General features: G+C 31.4%; 1 protein-coding gene across 2 annotated transcripts in view; it reads right to left on the bottom strand.

Moving 5' to 3' along the window:
* Positions 1-3,903: 3,903 nt before the first annotated feature.
* LOC106458258 (DNA-directed RNA polymerases I and III subunit RPAC1-like) overlaps positions 3,904-16,333 on the bottom strand; it is a 35,541-nt gene continuing 23,111 nt past the window's right edge. For both annotated transcript variants that reach the window (XM_022384404.1, XM_013917743.2), the window contains exons 7-11: positions 12,290-12,355; positions 9,802-9,868; positions 9,440-9,562; positions 9,034-9,150; positions 3,904-4,169 (exon numbers count right to left, since the gene is read on the bottom strand). In XM_022384404.1, coding sequence (XP_022240112.1) covers positions 4,045-4,169; positions 9,034-9,150; positions 9,440-9,562; positions 9,802-9,868; positions 12,290-12,355 — 498 coding nt within the window. In that variant the 3' untranslated portion in view covers positions 3,904-4,044. The remainder of the gene's footprint in view (positions 4,170-9,033; positions 9,151-9,439; positions 9,563-9,801; positions 9,869-12,289; positions 12,356-16,333) is intronic.

Here is a 16,333-nt window from a genome sequence, read left to right on the forward strand (position 1 = left end):
TAAAGGCCAGTGATGTAGGCCTACTTAACTCAGAAATTTGAAATGATTATGTATATGACAGTTATTGTTAACATACAAGTCACCATGGTTACCTGTACATGTTAGACTACATGCATAGAAAGGTTCATCAACCTAACTTAACAGGTTTATCACACAAATCGATATGATATTTAAAATTTTCTGATGGTAAGTCTATTAATTCATATCTGTGATTATAGTAATTTCATCACTGTTCTACAATATAAAAAATTATGCTTAAATAATTAACATCAGATATAGTTTCAACATTGTTTCAATCATTTTCAGACTGACTGGTAATGGCAGCTAAGAAACTTGCCTTCAGTCTTATGAATATAGCCCTCCAAGAAAATTTTATATGCCCTGCTTGATGTCACTTTAACAGCCTTTTGTTTGGATATTAAGTCCTTCATAGTGCCTGCACGAAATACAGGTACAACGTTTATGTGCCAAATGTCATGCATATTGACTTCACTAGTACTGGTCACCATGTTTACAGTAGCACTGCAGCAGGTCTAGCCTCCTCTTGTGCTTGCACATTGAGATAGTGAATAAGGCCCATGGATATCCTTTGTGGAATAAGAAAGTGTAATGGACCAATTACTGCCATTACACAAAAAAATTGATTAATAGTGAATTTGACATATTCATCATCTTGTTAATACAATAATAATCTGAGAAGTCTGGGAGAGCCAAATCTCTTATAATCTCATGGTCTGTCTGGAAAGTTGAAACAAAGAGGTTGACACTAGTAGCTACAAGTTAGTGTTTTATTGAATCTACTAGCTCAACAAAGTTAACGATTATGTAGACATAGGTATTTTAATAACAGTCTTTTCAACTTTGACATGATGACATCAAAGATTCACATAAGGTGTTGCCACCTAACAATAAATTTGATTAAAATAATAATTATTATGAATTTGAAGGTGGTAAGTCTATATATTCTGTACTTTTAACTCATTTAGTGTCATGCATTTATTGTTGGTTAAAGGACTCAAGGGTCACTTTTTATAAAGAATGTAAGCTACTCAGTCCATGTAAGCATTCACATTCTATCACTGAAATAATGTTTGTTTTTGAATTTTGCACAAAGCTACTTGAGGGCTATCTGTGCTAGCCATCCCTAATTTAGCAGTGACAGACTAGTGGTAAGGCAGCTAGTCGACACCACCAACTTTTGGGCTACTTTTTTTTTATCAAAGGATAGTGAGATTGACCATCACATTATAATGCTCACATGATTGAAAGGGGGAGCATGTTTAATGATGGGGATTTGGACCGGCAAATTGTGAATTGAGTGCCCTTATCACAAGGTGAAAGGTCTGAGCCATTGATGTTTTTGACTGGAGCACACACAATGTATAGTGTCAAAGAACAGTAGGCACTTCACAGTACCAGCGACATTATGCACATATTCTTTATTAGTAGCATGTACGTATACCCACAAAGAGATTCATATAGGCCTATACATACACACAAATCCACACACGCAGATATATATATATATATATATATAATATACAATTAAATATTCACATACATGTGATAGGTAGGTTGGTATTCCAAGCAGAAAGTATTTTGGGATATTCATTTCTGTGCAATTCAATAAGGCCCAAATGTCCCCCCCCCCCCATTTGTGGGGGCCCTTAACCACAGCTCTGACCAAAAATACAAAAAATTAAAATTTTAATATTTAAGGAGGTATATTTGATGTTTTTTTTCAAAACAATACAAAAAACTTTGGAAATTTCATAATGTATAAAATGATAGAAAATGTAAAACATATATTCATATATATTTTTTTTTAAAGCTAAAACTATATACTATTATGTAAAATATGGAAAAAACACCTGCAATGTATGTGATTTGTATTACAAGTTTTAAGCCTCTGGGTTTCTAATGTTTTACTACCTTTTTAATTATTATATGCACATAGAAATATATTGCCCAAGATTTTTTTTGTTTCTTCATCCAGCCCAACTGAAAAGTGAGATCCAGAATGATATTAATAAACGCCTCTGATTTTGAATCTGAAATGGGCTAATTAACAGGAATGTGGAAAAATCTTCAGTTTACATTATTTTGATCACAAATTTTAGGCATATTGGCTTCTAATTTAACTAAGTTTCAAGCAATTTGATTAAATACTTCCACTGTGTGAAGGAAAAGTAATCAAGTCATTTAAATGACACCCCTTAGTCCAGAAATGGTTTAATTAACTACAGATCATACAACTTGGTAGTTCATTATGTAACATTAAATTTCTTGTAGAAATCAGTCAAAGAACATTTAACTGAACTTCATGTATTTTTTATTCTTATAATAAACTTCAAATTAAACCTTTTGCCAACCTCACTTAATATTTATATATTGAGGGTGTATTCTGAATAGGCAAGGGATTTAACTAAATATGCAGATCTGCCAATTAACACATATTTGGAACATGGTTTCCATTTGTGGGCATACACCCCCCCTGGATTATCAATTTTGTGTTTCCCTAATTATAGCTTTGATATAATTTGGTCATTATATATATCCTGTGTCATATATAAAAGACTGTTTAGTGTAGGTTGTATTATTAATTAATTTATTTTGTGTTGGTAATTCCTTGATGTCAAGGCTATCAAATATTTTGTTTGGAATCCATTGATGTCAAGGCTATGGAGATTTCTAGAAGGCCTAAATGACAGATGTATAAATAGCTGTGACCAGACAAACAGAAACAGAGTAAAAGTAAAGTCAGGTAAAAGAGAAGTTCGGTCAGAGAAAAGATAGAAAACATAAAGTTAACCATCGTGGGAATGAATGGCCTAATGTTTGATATGTTATAATGAGATTAACAATTTGAAAAAGATAAGGAGAATAATTTGTCTCATCAAAGGGTGTTCTAAACTAACTGAACCCATCTGTGTGGACTTTGACAAAAGGCAGACGATTATTTGAAGTATGAAGAGCAGACAATTACTGGAAATTCAGGATACAACTACAGTAACTCACGCAACAGAGTAAGTGAATTATACATGGATACTATTGCGATAAAATTTGATAAAAATAAGTTTGGCTTGTCAATTGAATTCTATAGCAATTGAATTGGCCAAAGTGGACTTTTGACAAGAAGAAGAGAACTGTATAGTGTTTAAGCTACAACTATGATCTCCATAGTGTAAAGAGTTTTGTACATACATTTAACTTGTTTTGAATATATATATTATTTCAAAAACAAGGAGTGTATGCTGTTCATTTACTGTCGAATTTAGCACCAACAAGTCACAGGCACCTGCTGCAGAAGAATTTTTAGCCCAACACACCCATATATTTACATTACTATATATACTACTAAAAAGTAAGTTTCTGACATCCTGCACACACCCATGTTTCAACTGTCTTAAAACTTTTTTTTTCTGCATGCTCCAACTACATTTAACTTTGGTACATGCAATGTAGAATTATGTGACAACAGTTTTATGGACAAGAAATTCGTTATTGCACCAAACATTTAGGCCATTTGTATAGGTTTTGACAATTGGGAATAAAAATATGGCAGATTTGCATTTTGAGTAATGATTTGCCAAATTACTCCATCTTATCCTGTGGAAACTCTGCTTGTATTGTCCAAAATTTTGTGCTGTCCTTACAAACTAATTTAATTATCTCTTGACAAAAATTGTTGATTCTGAAAAAGTCTGCAATTTGAATGAATTGATATATATTTTATCAGTTTCTCACCTGCTCAAATACAAGAACTTTTTGGATAATTTTGTTAATTTATTCTTAATGAGCTATTAAAAATTACTCAAAATGTTTGGAAATATTTTTTGTAAATGGAAGCTGTTCCACAATATCACTAATACTTTTTAGAAATACCTTATATTCCACAGTAACAACCTTTTTCATGTGTTTTATTAAAATTGTTTACGAACAAATACCATACCTTATAATCACTCTTCAAAACACACTAAAATTTAGTAGTCTGGTTTCACAGTATCGGAAACAGAAATAGTTTAATAGTATTTGGTTTGAAGACTACAATCGACCTACTCCAGCTGAATCAAGTTCATTGAGAAAAAGACGACATTTTCCCATCAAAACTTTAATGGCTTCACAAACTAATGTATCAGGTGGTAATGCTCCTGTTGATTCCACAGAACCTGAAAATGTTCACAAAAGGGGTTGAAAAGAAGTATAATTGTGACAAACTTTCTACTGTTATTATCACTCTAACCAACCTAAAGACACAGTTATCTACACAAATCCAAGCTGTTGTTTTCAACTGTAGTATGAAATGGGTTCCTTTAATATGAATTCTTGACACAAATTGCAGGACAATTGTAGAAAGACATTCTAAAATTTCCTTGAATTTCTTGGTTAGCTGCAGACAACAGACCCCTCAAGTGGAACAGAAAGATATATATAGAAATTTATATTTAATGAATTATATGATAAGAAGATGCAAAATAAACTACATGTAGTAAAGGAAAAAAATTATGAGCAGTGAGATGAAGTTAAATACAAATAAAATCTGGATAGTGAGATTTTATAAATATGATTAGCATTCTTAATTGACACTGGATGTGATAAGAATGTTACAAAGTAGAGCATCAGAAAAAAACTGTAAAATAATGATGCAAAACAATGTGGGTTGTATTGAAGCGTCCTCTCCTATCAATTAAGATACACAGGTGGAATGTGTATTTGAATCAAACAGTGGTTTTACCATGGGAAATCTGTAACTTTTATTGTCCTCTAAATTAGTGATTTATGGCACATGGCAAAGCTCCTGTAAAAACCATACAATTTTATGATGAACATTAAGTACAACACAAAAAAATGCCTATGTCATAAAAAGAAGTAACCCTATTGCTACATGTTTTTCCTATGGTCAAGGGTCAAATGGAATGTCATCAAGTTTGCAGACTTGCATTCAAAATTTTATTGAACCACTATTTTATGAATGTATGTTAATAAGTGTGGTATCAAATTGTAGATTATGATTCAAATTTTAGTATTATAGATTAGTTAGTTTCTTAATTTAAAAGTAAATATTAAAACAAAATATGTAATTGTCGATTTTTGTGTCTCGTGTGCTATGTTGAATGCAGCTTTGGTTCAAATTAGATGTTTGTGATGTCCAAATACAAAGTTCATAATTTTTTAAGGATTAGAAACTCAAATTACACATGAATATAAAATAAGAACCTCTTATCTTTTCTATTTACTAAGACATGACTATATTTTTGGAATCAAACACAGTGTTTCCGCCCACCTCTTTCATTTTTGGAAATACTTGCTTATATACACCTGCTTCACTCTATTGTGTTTATAACCAATCAAAAGCTCAGAACTTTCCCCACATTGTTTTCTCAACCTATTCAAGATCTCTATTTCCCAATACTAATTTTATTAGTAAGAAGGAGTAAGAGAGAATGGTGTTCAAAAAAACTATTATTTAGATTGAAATAAAGCTTTGTTAGTAAGCCTGATAAATTACAGTGGAATTCTGTGATATTGGTAGAGTAATTTATTATTTCTTATTTTTCTATTTCAAAAATGCATATATATATAACCTAAAAAAGATATATTGTGTGAAATTCGGCAAGGCTTAGCATGCAAGGTATGGCAAGCGAGTACAAACTTCTTTACAATTGTACGTAGTAGAGATCATTGTTTTCTATATTTCTTAAATTACTTTGCATGTGGGATAACTAACATTCAGAAAGACAAAATGCACAAGCAAATGTTTAATTTAAAAATCTTACAAAATCTGATTTTTTGTTTACAAAAGCCTTATTATGCTTAATGATAATCTGCCAAATTTCATGAAGACATGCTTGCGTATTAAAAGTTACAGTATATAAACTATAACAAGCACAAAATGGTTACAAGGTCACTCCCTGGGACCGAGCCCGTAGTGAAAGGGTTAATGTCTTATTTGTTAATCCATAAAGCTTAAAAACAAAAGAGATGGCAAAATACATCAATTGCTGAGCTTCTAAAATCACCAGTTTACTAGCAAAGATCCTGTAATAAAATATATATATATATCTCACAAGGTTTACTTTTCATTACACTTCAATTTTCAGTCATGATTCACTTGCCTAATGTTTCAGAATCTTCTACAGATATTATCCTGGTATGAACATTTACTTTGTCATGAAGTTCAACTTCATTAAATTGATTCTCAATTGAATAACAGGAATTTTGAAACAGAACATCACTCAGTTTCATAAGTTGTATAAAAAGAGTAACAGTTTGATAATAAGTGTGGAATGTGTATTTACTCTGAGTTTGGCTATTATATTTCACAAGCAAAAGTACCCATCCCCAGAAGTGGAAAACGTTTAAGTTAATCTATCAATTTCAATTATTTAATGTACTTTAAAAAGGTTAATTTTGTTGCACTCTTGGCTCTGAGCGACTTATACCTCCCAATAACATACAATAAATCTGCATTTTTATTCTTTAAGTTTCATCACATTGTGAAATGTGAATGATAGTGTGATTAATTCCCAACAATTTAGTGTAGAATATCCTGCTTGCAAAATAAGATTTGGCATCAACATTATTCATGCCTGTTCTCCCATCATTTCAACAGTGAATGTTGAGCTTTGCCTGCAAGTGGAGCTTTTCAAATGGGAGACAAATGAATGCTCAGACAGACACCAAGGTTTGCAATATGTATAAGATTTCTTTTAAGATGAATAGAAGCATACATAGTTTACATAATGTGTCATTATAACACTTGAGTAGTGTTTTCTTTATTCATTCCTTTTCTGAGACTTGCAATAATAAAAACATGGAAGCTGAATAATATAATAAACAAAACAGTCACTCAAAATCATCTTACTCAGGATATATAGATAGATTATATAACCACCATAGAACTATGAAGGTATAAATATAGCACAATTATAAAAGTACTTAATGTATCTTTACGAAATTTGGCAAGCTTTTACTAAACATTACAAGTCTTTTGCATACAAAAAATCTATTTTTAATTAGCTATTTTTACTAACAATATGTCCATGAATACATGGAGTCAAAGTGTTGGCTGCTCCAAATGCAAAGTGATTTTCATGTTAATATTAAAAATAGTTTTTTCATCTGAAAAATCTTCAAATTATATTTTCATAACCTTTAAAACCTTCTAAATAAATATCAAACTTTTTTTTTCAGAAAAACTTAGTATTTAATATGTTACTTTCTCTACACTAACTGTATATGGACTCTGTCAGTTTCATCAACCTTGTATCCAAAATAAAAAATACATTTAAATTACCCATTTTTTTTTCCTTTCCAGAATGACTGCAGATCGTAACACAACACAACAATTGTTTATCCTAAATAGCTTAAGGTTTATAACAGTATACACCTTTTTGTACTTAATTTTATTTCTCTTTGAACCATGTATAATTAATGATCCTGCCATTCAAGTTAAGTCACCCTGCAAACACACAGCTCATGTTACCATACTGAATGACATATTGCACAAGCTGCTCGCAAGCTTACCCCATAAAGAATTGTTATTACTATTTTTCATTTTCTTACCTAATAAGTTTCTAGGTTTCTTTTATAACAATAACTAAAAAATATACATGAAAAACAAGAAATATAATTCTTGTGTTTGACCTCGTTTGTTTTTGCTGTGAGGTGCTGATGAAATTTTAGGAACATTAAATGAGGAAATAATCTAATTGTTACCTGGACTGGACATTGAATTATTTTCACCAGATAGTTTAAAAGAATTTGCCAACAAAAGAACAACATTACTTATTTAATAATGAGTATGTATTCTGTTTGACATATTGACCCTTTTGCTGTGGACCTATCTGTTTATATTGTGTTGTAAAATCTACAGCATACACTAACTTCCTTCCTATATATTCTCACATAGATTAATGTCCCTCAGCTATGAGCATATAAACCCTTGAGCTTCTCCAACATTCACCACTTTACTCCTGCAGTTGTATTTTGTTGTTTAACCTTGACAAACTTAAAAAAGAAACAAGATATACTATGCTTTCACTTGTACAAAAGGTTACCCTCCCTATTATCCCAGAAAAGTCAAAGCAGTGAATGTCAGAGAAGCACCAGGATTTAATAAGTTTGGTATAATGGATACCTGTAAAGTGTGCACTGCATTATGTATATCAAGATGAATAAATTTTGTAACTGAGAGCAGTAGGCTTAAAAATGTTGCACTAGTAATTTTTAGTGTGCTATTAAAAGATGATGTCACAAAACAAAGGACTCTACTATGATATCATAAAGAATCTATTTTTAGTGATTTTTAAATTACATAGCAAAAGTCAGATCAATGTAAAAAACTACCAAAACAAATTTTGCACAGAGAATAAAAGCTCCTGCCACAATGAAGGGACTAAAAACAAACAAAAAGTGAACAAAAATAAGCCAGAATTGGATTAGAAAAATATCATTGTCTTCCAACACAAACTAGGGGCATCAGAATTAATGTTAAGTCTTAAATTTTTTAAACATTCACATGGTCTTCAAGATGAATAAAACATTAAGTTACTTACATAAGCCAAAGACTCTTTCAATGTGTAATGAAATGATTATTATGCAAAAATTGCTTGGTGGTTCAAATTGGCCAAACAACATGTGTGTTAAGTTTAATTATGAATAAACATAAACATGATCATACAAATGGAATAATTTTCTTCTTGGTTTTTGCAGAAAATTCATCATTAAAAGAACACAAAATAGTTTTAGATTATGGAATAATCCAAAACCTTTTTAATTCCATTACACCACGATGAACAAAGTTAAGCTGTACACAGATAATTGATCACCCCTAAGAAGTGACATATGTGGTACGTGAGTATGAAAGACACACATATCTGTTTAAAACTACTTGTCTTAAGCTATCAAAGTTAATGATTTTTAAGTAGGAGACCAGTCTTCAGAACATAGAAAATAATTTTTAGTTGAATTATTTTAATTTATTTAAATATCAAATAACTGGGAAGGAAGATATCCAGTAAATTAACTTACATATAAAATGATCCTTCACTCGTGTAAGCTTGACAGAATCTTTCAAATCATCATGCTGAAAAACATTTCGACTACAAGTGTCCTTTCTGGCATTCTTTACTTTTGCCACTCTTCTTCCTTTGGAAATAAAATCATGTAAGATTATAAAGGAAACATAAAATTTACAAAAGTTTATAAGATATAGATATATATTATTAGTCTATGGCCTAAAGGAAATGTATGTTCAGTTAAAATAAGGTGTTCTTGCATTATAACTCAGACTAGCTATATAGCCACTTATACAGAACTGTATTACTTAAATACCAAACAAATTACCAGGTCATCCTACAGGTAAACTTATTTTCTTGTGTAACATTTTTCAATAACTTTTGAGTTTAAAGTTTAAAAACATTCATGAACAACTAACCATCTGGGTAGTTTACCACTTCTATCACACCATTTGAAAAACACTTTGCTAACCGGTCTGCTTGTTCCCCTTCAATTTCCCGTAATAGAGTTATCTCAGGTAGAAGTCGGTAAGAAGCTGTGGCTAAAATATTCAAAAATCAATAAATGGCATATAAATTAAGAACAATTTTCTACATTAAGTTTCAATTTCAACCTACACCAACTAACATACATCAAAAATTACATCTTATCAACATTAATGTCCCAACATGCCTTTGTATCCTTTGAGAAACTTTTCATTTCAGAAACTACAAAAAACTTACAGGTAACTACAACAATATCAAAAATACCAAATCATAAATAAAATATTTTCATACTTACCCACAGGGGAAAACTTAGCATGATCCTTTCCAATTCCTTTCACACAATGCATTTTCATGTCTAATTCCTAGAAGCAAAAGGAATAATTTTTCTATTTCAAATGTTTTCTTTCCAAAAATAAAATACATTTAAAGTTATAAGCAGGATTAAATAAAAATTCACACACATTAGAATCATAAAATTAAAGTCAAAAGGTTTCTGATCTAAAACAAACTATTAATTAAGTAAAAATATGTTTTTAAAGTATAAAGAAATATTTTTCAGTTAAAGTTAAAAAGCACTATCCGATCAAAAATTGAAATGAAAAGTTTTTATTAGTAAATAACAATTATTCTTTCTTGTTAATAACATTTACTGTATTATGTATAAAGGAAGAAGTTTCATATATATTCAATATTTTTAACCATATAACAGTTAAAAGCTAACATTTTAATCTAAAAGCTAAATTACTTATCTTTGTCATAACAATTACACACAGTTATTCTCCTGGCAAGTTGTCAAGACAAAGAACCTTCTTTATAGTGACTCTTATTTCTCCTTCACTACTTTTTGTCACTATTCAAAAGTTTTCATTTCCTGAAGTGCATCACTCCACAAGTTACTGGTGTGTGTTGTGGTGATGTATCATTTCCTGAGTTGTATCACTTCCCAAGTTACTGGTGTGTGTTACTGTGACGTATCACTTCCCAAGTTACTGATGTGTGTGTTATTGTGACGTATCACTTCCCAAGTTACTGATGTGTGTGTTATTGTGACGTATCACTTCCCAAGTTAATGGTGTGTGTTATTGTGAAGTATCACTCCCCAAGTTACTGGTGTGTGTTGCTGTGATATATCACTCCATAAGTTCTTGGTGTGTGTTCCTGTGATGTATCATTTCCCAAGTTACTGGTGTGTGTTGCTGTAATGTATCACTTCCCAAGTTACTGGTGTGTGTTACTGTGATGCATCATTTCCTGAGTTACTGGTGTGTGTTACTGTAATGTATCACTTACCAAGTTACTGGTGTGTGTTACTGTGATGTATCATTTCTCAAGTTCCTGATGTGTGTTACTGTGATGTATCATTTCCCAAGTTACTGATGTGTGTTACTGTGATGTATCATTTCCCAAGTTACTGATGTGTGTTACTGTGATGTATCATTTCCCAAGTTACTGATGTGTGTTACTGTGATGTATCATTTCCCAAGTTACTGATGTGTGTTACTGTGATGTATCACTTCCCAAGTTGCTGGTATGTGTTACTGTGATGTATCACATACCTCTGCTGATACTAATAGCTAGAATCTCACATTGAGAAGACAGAGGGGCCAGTGAGGACAGAGATAAAAAATGTACCACGAGAAGTGGTATCAAAATGGGAAACACCGCATTACATCCAGAACAGGTATGCTCTTCACCCAGAACTACATAAAATTGAAAATGGTGGAATATAATACAAGTATGATGGTCTAGCCCCAATCAAACGGTCGAGGTTCCACAACTCGTGTTGGATTTATGGGGTCACGGTACCCATATCCCATGCTGTGTTGCAAACCTCCTTGCATGCCCAGCAATATCAGGAGAAGGAGGAAAAACTAAGTAACCCCCTTAAAAACTGTTTACACAGCAGGGTAGACTAAAAAGCAACTAGTTGCACCTCCAAAACTTCACAAACATGTGTAACTAACTGTAGAAAAAAGGGGCAGAGTGGAGAGATACTCCTGGGCTGCATGATGGACTCAATCTCACCTAGAATCAGGTCACGGACAGCTTCCACAGAGAGTCGCCCCCCCCCCCGACTGTTGATCACTACTAGACAACAAAGGGGGAGTAGACAAAGGCTGAGTAGCCTCCATGCTAGAAACTGTTACATGCGAATTCATATCCATTTTTTTTTTCGTAATATATTTGTAGGAAAAAAAAAACAAATTCAGCGAAATATATCTCTGGATAACAGAACAAAAAATTCCCGATTATTAGAAAGCGAAAACTAAGAAAACGTAAATCACAAACGTTAGTCTGAATGCTCTCGCTTTGTCGAGAAAAAGTGTTTTTATTGTCTTCATACAGTGTTTATATATTGTACCTGCACAGAGGACGTGTGAGGGCCAGCATAAAGTTTTGCAAATTAGATATTGCCGAGGGCAGTCGAGTGGGGTATATAAGGACTGGAGCAAGTGAACACAATGTTAGATGGCAAAGATGAAGATCGAGAAATAGCTATTAGTGTCAGTGGAGGTACGCATGTTTGGAAGAATCTACTATTGTATTTATGCCTATTTCTCTCGTAAACTAAATACACTCAATAAAGAGATTACCAAAACTACAGAGATGTCTAGCTTTAACATTATTAGCAATATATATATTTAAGTGCTGATTTGTTGGATATTTAATAAGAAATTAAATTTCCAATGGAATGATATTTTGAGATTTTCACAAAATACTTTTCTGAAAAATTAGCATATCTAAATCATGCTTTAATAGTTCTTACATTTCACCATACTTACGTGTCCGGGTCGCAACTTAGCAATCAGGATATCATCATACACAGTTTTGATGTCACTATCTTTGTACTAAACAACAACAGAAAAAATATTTGGTGTTCTTATAAAAAGAAATCATGGAATATAAATCATTACGCAATACCCAGATTTTTATTTTATTTTGTACAATAAATTAATATTAAAAACAGTTTAAAGCAAAAATTGCTTAACTGGGTAATTAACAACTCCTAATCCACAATCAACCTATTTCACATGCAAATACAATTCCCTGTAAATTAAATTTCTCTCACAGATTTTAATTAAAATATAATAGAAAATGAATTTTATTCATATCTCTGATTTCACTGTAATGTTCAGTTTATGAGACTAGCTACTTAAACCTCAGAATAAATTATGTCTTAAAGAAACATGCTCGTTTCTATTTTGAAATAGTTCATGTGCTATCAGCCACAGGATCAGATTGTTTAACATTAAAACAAAATGAACATTTTCAAGTTTTTGTAAACTCACTTTCATCTTTTTTGGTTACTAACAGTAATTAACATCTACTAAAGAATTTGCTTCTTTATGTCTGAATAAGCCAGAGAAGTTTCAATTGGTTTTCTCATTATTCTTATACAATGTAGAATTATAAATAGTTTTATACTTATCTTAGATTTTATAATATGAAACATTCTGGTATTTTAGACTGAGAACAACATTAAATAATATGAGCCACACATAAACAAAAAATACCATCAATATTTTGATTAATCTAACTAACTGGTTCTGAAGTCCCCTATGCATTTTAACTCATGTTTTTAGTCAGTTCCTTACACAGACACAAAAACTCACACACTTGTAGTTTTTACCAATGAAATCCTTACAAAAATACTTATCATTTATGATTAACAACTATTTATGTACTTTACTTGAAATATTTATGCAAACAGTATATAAAAAAAGCAAATACTATGGAAATGCCATCCCTTTACCATATGAAAACAAATTTCACTAGAGCACTGTCATGTGTTTATAGTTTATACTACAATTGGTTTTCATCAATATGAGGATTAAAAATATAGGCAATCATACTATACATAGTAGGATCCAGTCACAGCTTCCAGGACTGAAATACTGCATGAAAAGCATGATTTACTCAAAGTCTTGGCTGGTCAAAGATACTTCAGGTGAAATATTGCAGTAGAATCTGTAAGCAAAATCTAAAGAGGGTACATGAAACTAACTCTGTTAACACTAGAAGTGTGCAAGATCAAAAATGTACTGATGTTAAGTACCTCAGGATATGCTCTGTATGATATAAATGAAGTCAAGTATAGATCTTGGCAAATATCTTGATGTAAATATAGGTGTGAATGTTACCTTTAAAACAGTAAGATACACATTAGCACACAGTGGTTTCAATGAACAAGTGCTGTTGATAACTGCTGCTGAGAACAAATAGCCAAACTAAGAAAAAGTCTAAACTGGTATTGTACCAGAAACAGTGGAATGAGAAAAACTGGAGACCTGTGCTCTTTGCAAATGAATCCAAGTTTGAGTTGTTTGGCAATAACGAAAAAACATTTATTCAATGGCAGAGAGTGAAGCATGATGGAGGAATCAGTACAAGTTTGGAGTTGCATGTTACACAATGTTGTCAGTGATATACACAAAACTGATGGCACCCTGAATAATGAGAAGAACAATCAGATTCTGATCCACTGTGTCATTTCTTCAAGAACATGATTCATCATAATCTTCCAGTAAGGCAATGACATCAAGAATAAAACAATGTGGTGAAATTATATTTTGCCCAATGGAAAACTCAGAACAACAGCTTGAATTACACAAGATCCTACATATATAAACATTCTTTAGGATGTACGAGCTTATGTAAAAACTGAGAAGGTTAAGAGGCTACCAAACAATTTATCTGAATCGTAGGGAGTAACACAGGACATTTAGAACAACATTCCACAGCTGTACAATGATAGTGTTTGGCAGCATGAAAACAAGGTTTAATGCTCTGTATAAAGCAAAGGGCTCACATAAAAAATACTTGTACATTGTTCAACTTATTTGCTTTTCTTTTGTTCTATGACAATATTTAGTACCAATAACAATTCACCATCTAACACTGTTTGTGATTCATGTATATATTGCTTATGTGTTTCCATAGTTATTTCCATTACTGTATATATATATATATATATACTACATCACTAATACTTCAACATTACTAAGATATTATTTTAGTTGTAAACCTTCATTTCATAATTCATCTTTCAATTTTCAAGTAAGCTTTCAAAACGTAGGCCAATCAGACTGATCCTCTTTTCTAAACTTTCAAAAATGGGTTTTTCATATTTTAATTGTTCTTACAAAGTTCAGCTAACTTGAAATTATCTGCAACATGTTTCCCCCCTTTTTTCTTTTAAATGAAGTCCTTATGCCTGCAATATTTTGATACTGATGGCTTATAATACTTAATTTTGTATGTTGTTTAACCTGAATAGAATATATATACTCTATTAGTTTTACAAAAAAGTTTTGAATGTACACCTCAAGAATCACAGCAGAAACAAGTCTTTTATAACAAAACATCAAGTTCATGGTTAATAGTTTACATATTTGAAAAATAAGTGTTGATCATAACCAAATTTCTCACAATCTAAAAAGGCTAACCAGGGCATATTGTGACTTTTTTCAATTTGAAACAACTTAAATAATCATATCTTAGAACTTGTCCTGGCACATGTTTTCAAAGACTGTATGGGACATTATTTTGGTCTAGATATTGTAATTTTCAATCAATTCCATCAATCTTAGGAGTATATGGACCAGTACAGCTATGAAACTGCAGCTGAAGCAACAAAAGTTAAGGACAGTGTCACCGAGGTTGCTACATGACAACTTCAGGTCAGAAAACCTAGAGACATATATCGAGAGCTTCTTGAACTAGTCATAACCTTTCTTTACGAAGTGTGATTTATAGCACCTGGCGCCCTGCATATGCACGATGGATGGCCAAGACATTACACGCCCTCAAGATCTAGATGTTTATGGGACAGTTTAAGCTCATTGGCCACAAGGAAAGAGGACTCTGTGGCATTTGCATCTTTGGGCATGGTTTACTAGTCTTAGTGCTATTTTTGCTCCTCACAATGATCTTACTTTCCTACAATGTCTTGTTAAGTATAATAAAGTATTTTCCTAAAGAAATATCCATGAATACATAGAAAGTCAAAGTACTGACTAGTCTGAGTCCAAAATGATTGTCATGTTAAAATTAAAAATGTTTTTATTCCTACAGTTTTTAAATTTTCTTTGCATAACCCCAAAGCCCTCTTAAATGTACATGAATTTTTTCTTCTTCTTACTTTATATTTTATCTGTTATTTTCTCTACCCTAACTCTACATGTACTTGGTATACTTGATCAATCTTGTACCTACCACAAAAAGATGAACTAAATCAAAATTACTGCAGATTTTAACACAAAATTACAATTATTTATTTAAAACTCATGCAATTTACATATTTTTTTTATTCAATATTGCTCTTTGAACTCTAATTAATAATCCCACAATAAAATTGTAAATCACACATCAAATGCATAGCTTAAGTTACCATATTGAATGATGTAATGCATGAGCTACTTGTGAGCTTACCTTGTGGAGAAATTTTTTTTGTTATTTAACCTAATCTAATCTCGTAAGTTTCTAATTTTTATATGTTAGTTACTTTTATAACAATAGATAAAAATATAGAAGTTGAAGCGAATAAATGTCACAATACATATACAAGTGGAAACTGTGAAGTTATTTAAATATTTTCTTTTGAATTTAAAAATTTAAAACATATATATAATATTAAAATTTGATTTATTAACTAAATCTTTATCCCAGATTTATTTGTATTCATTGATAATGATGGAATTTAATTAAATTTTGAATGTAACTGCAAAGTTGTGATGTGCACTTTAACCTATTGTACACTGAGTGGTCACAAGTAAATAGACACCTAATTTTTCATCATTTAACTGATTTACGCTAACTAATTTGTG

Source organism: Limulus polyphemus, unplaced genomic scaffold (assembly GCF_000517525.1).
Source record: "Limulus polyphemus unplaced genomic scaffold, Limulus_polyphemus-2.1.2 Scaffold435, whole genome shotgun sequence".
Classification (NCBI taxonomy): domain Eukaryota; kingdom Metazoa; phylum Arthropoda; class Merostomata; order Xiphosura; family Limulidae; genus Limulus; species Limulus polyphemus.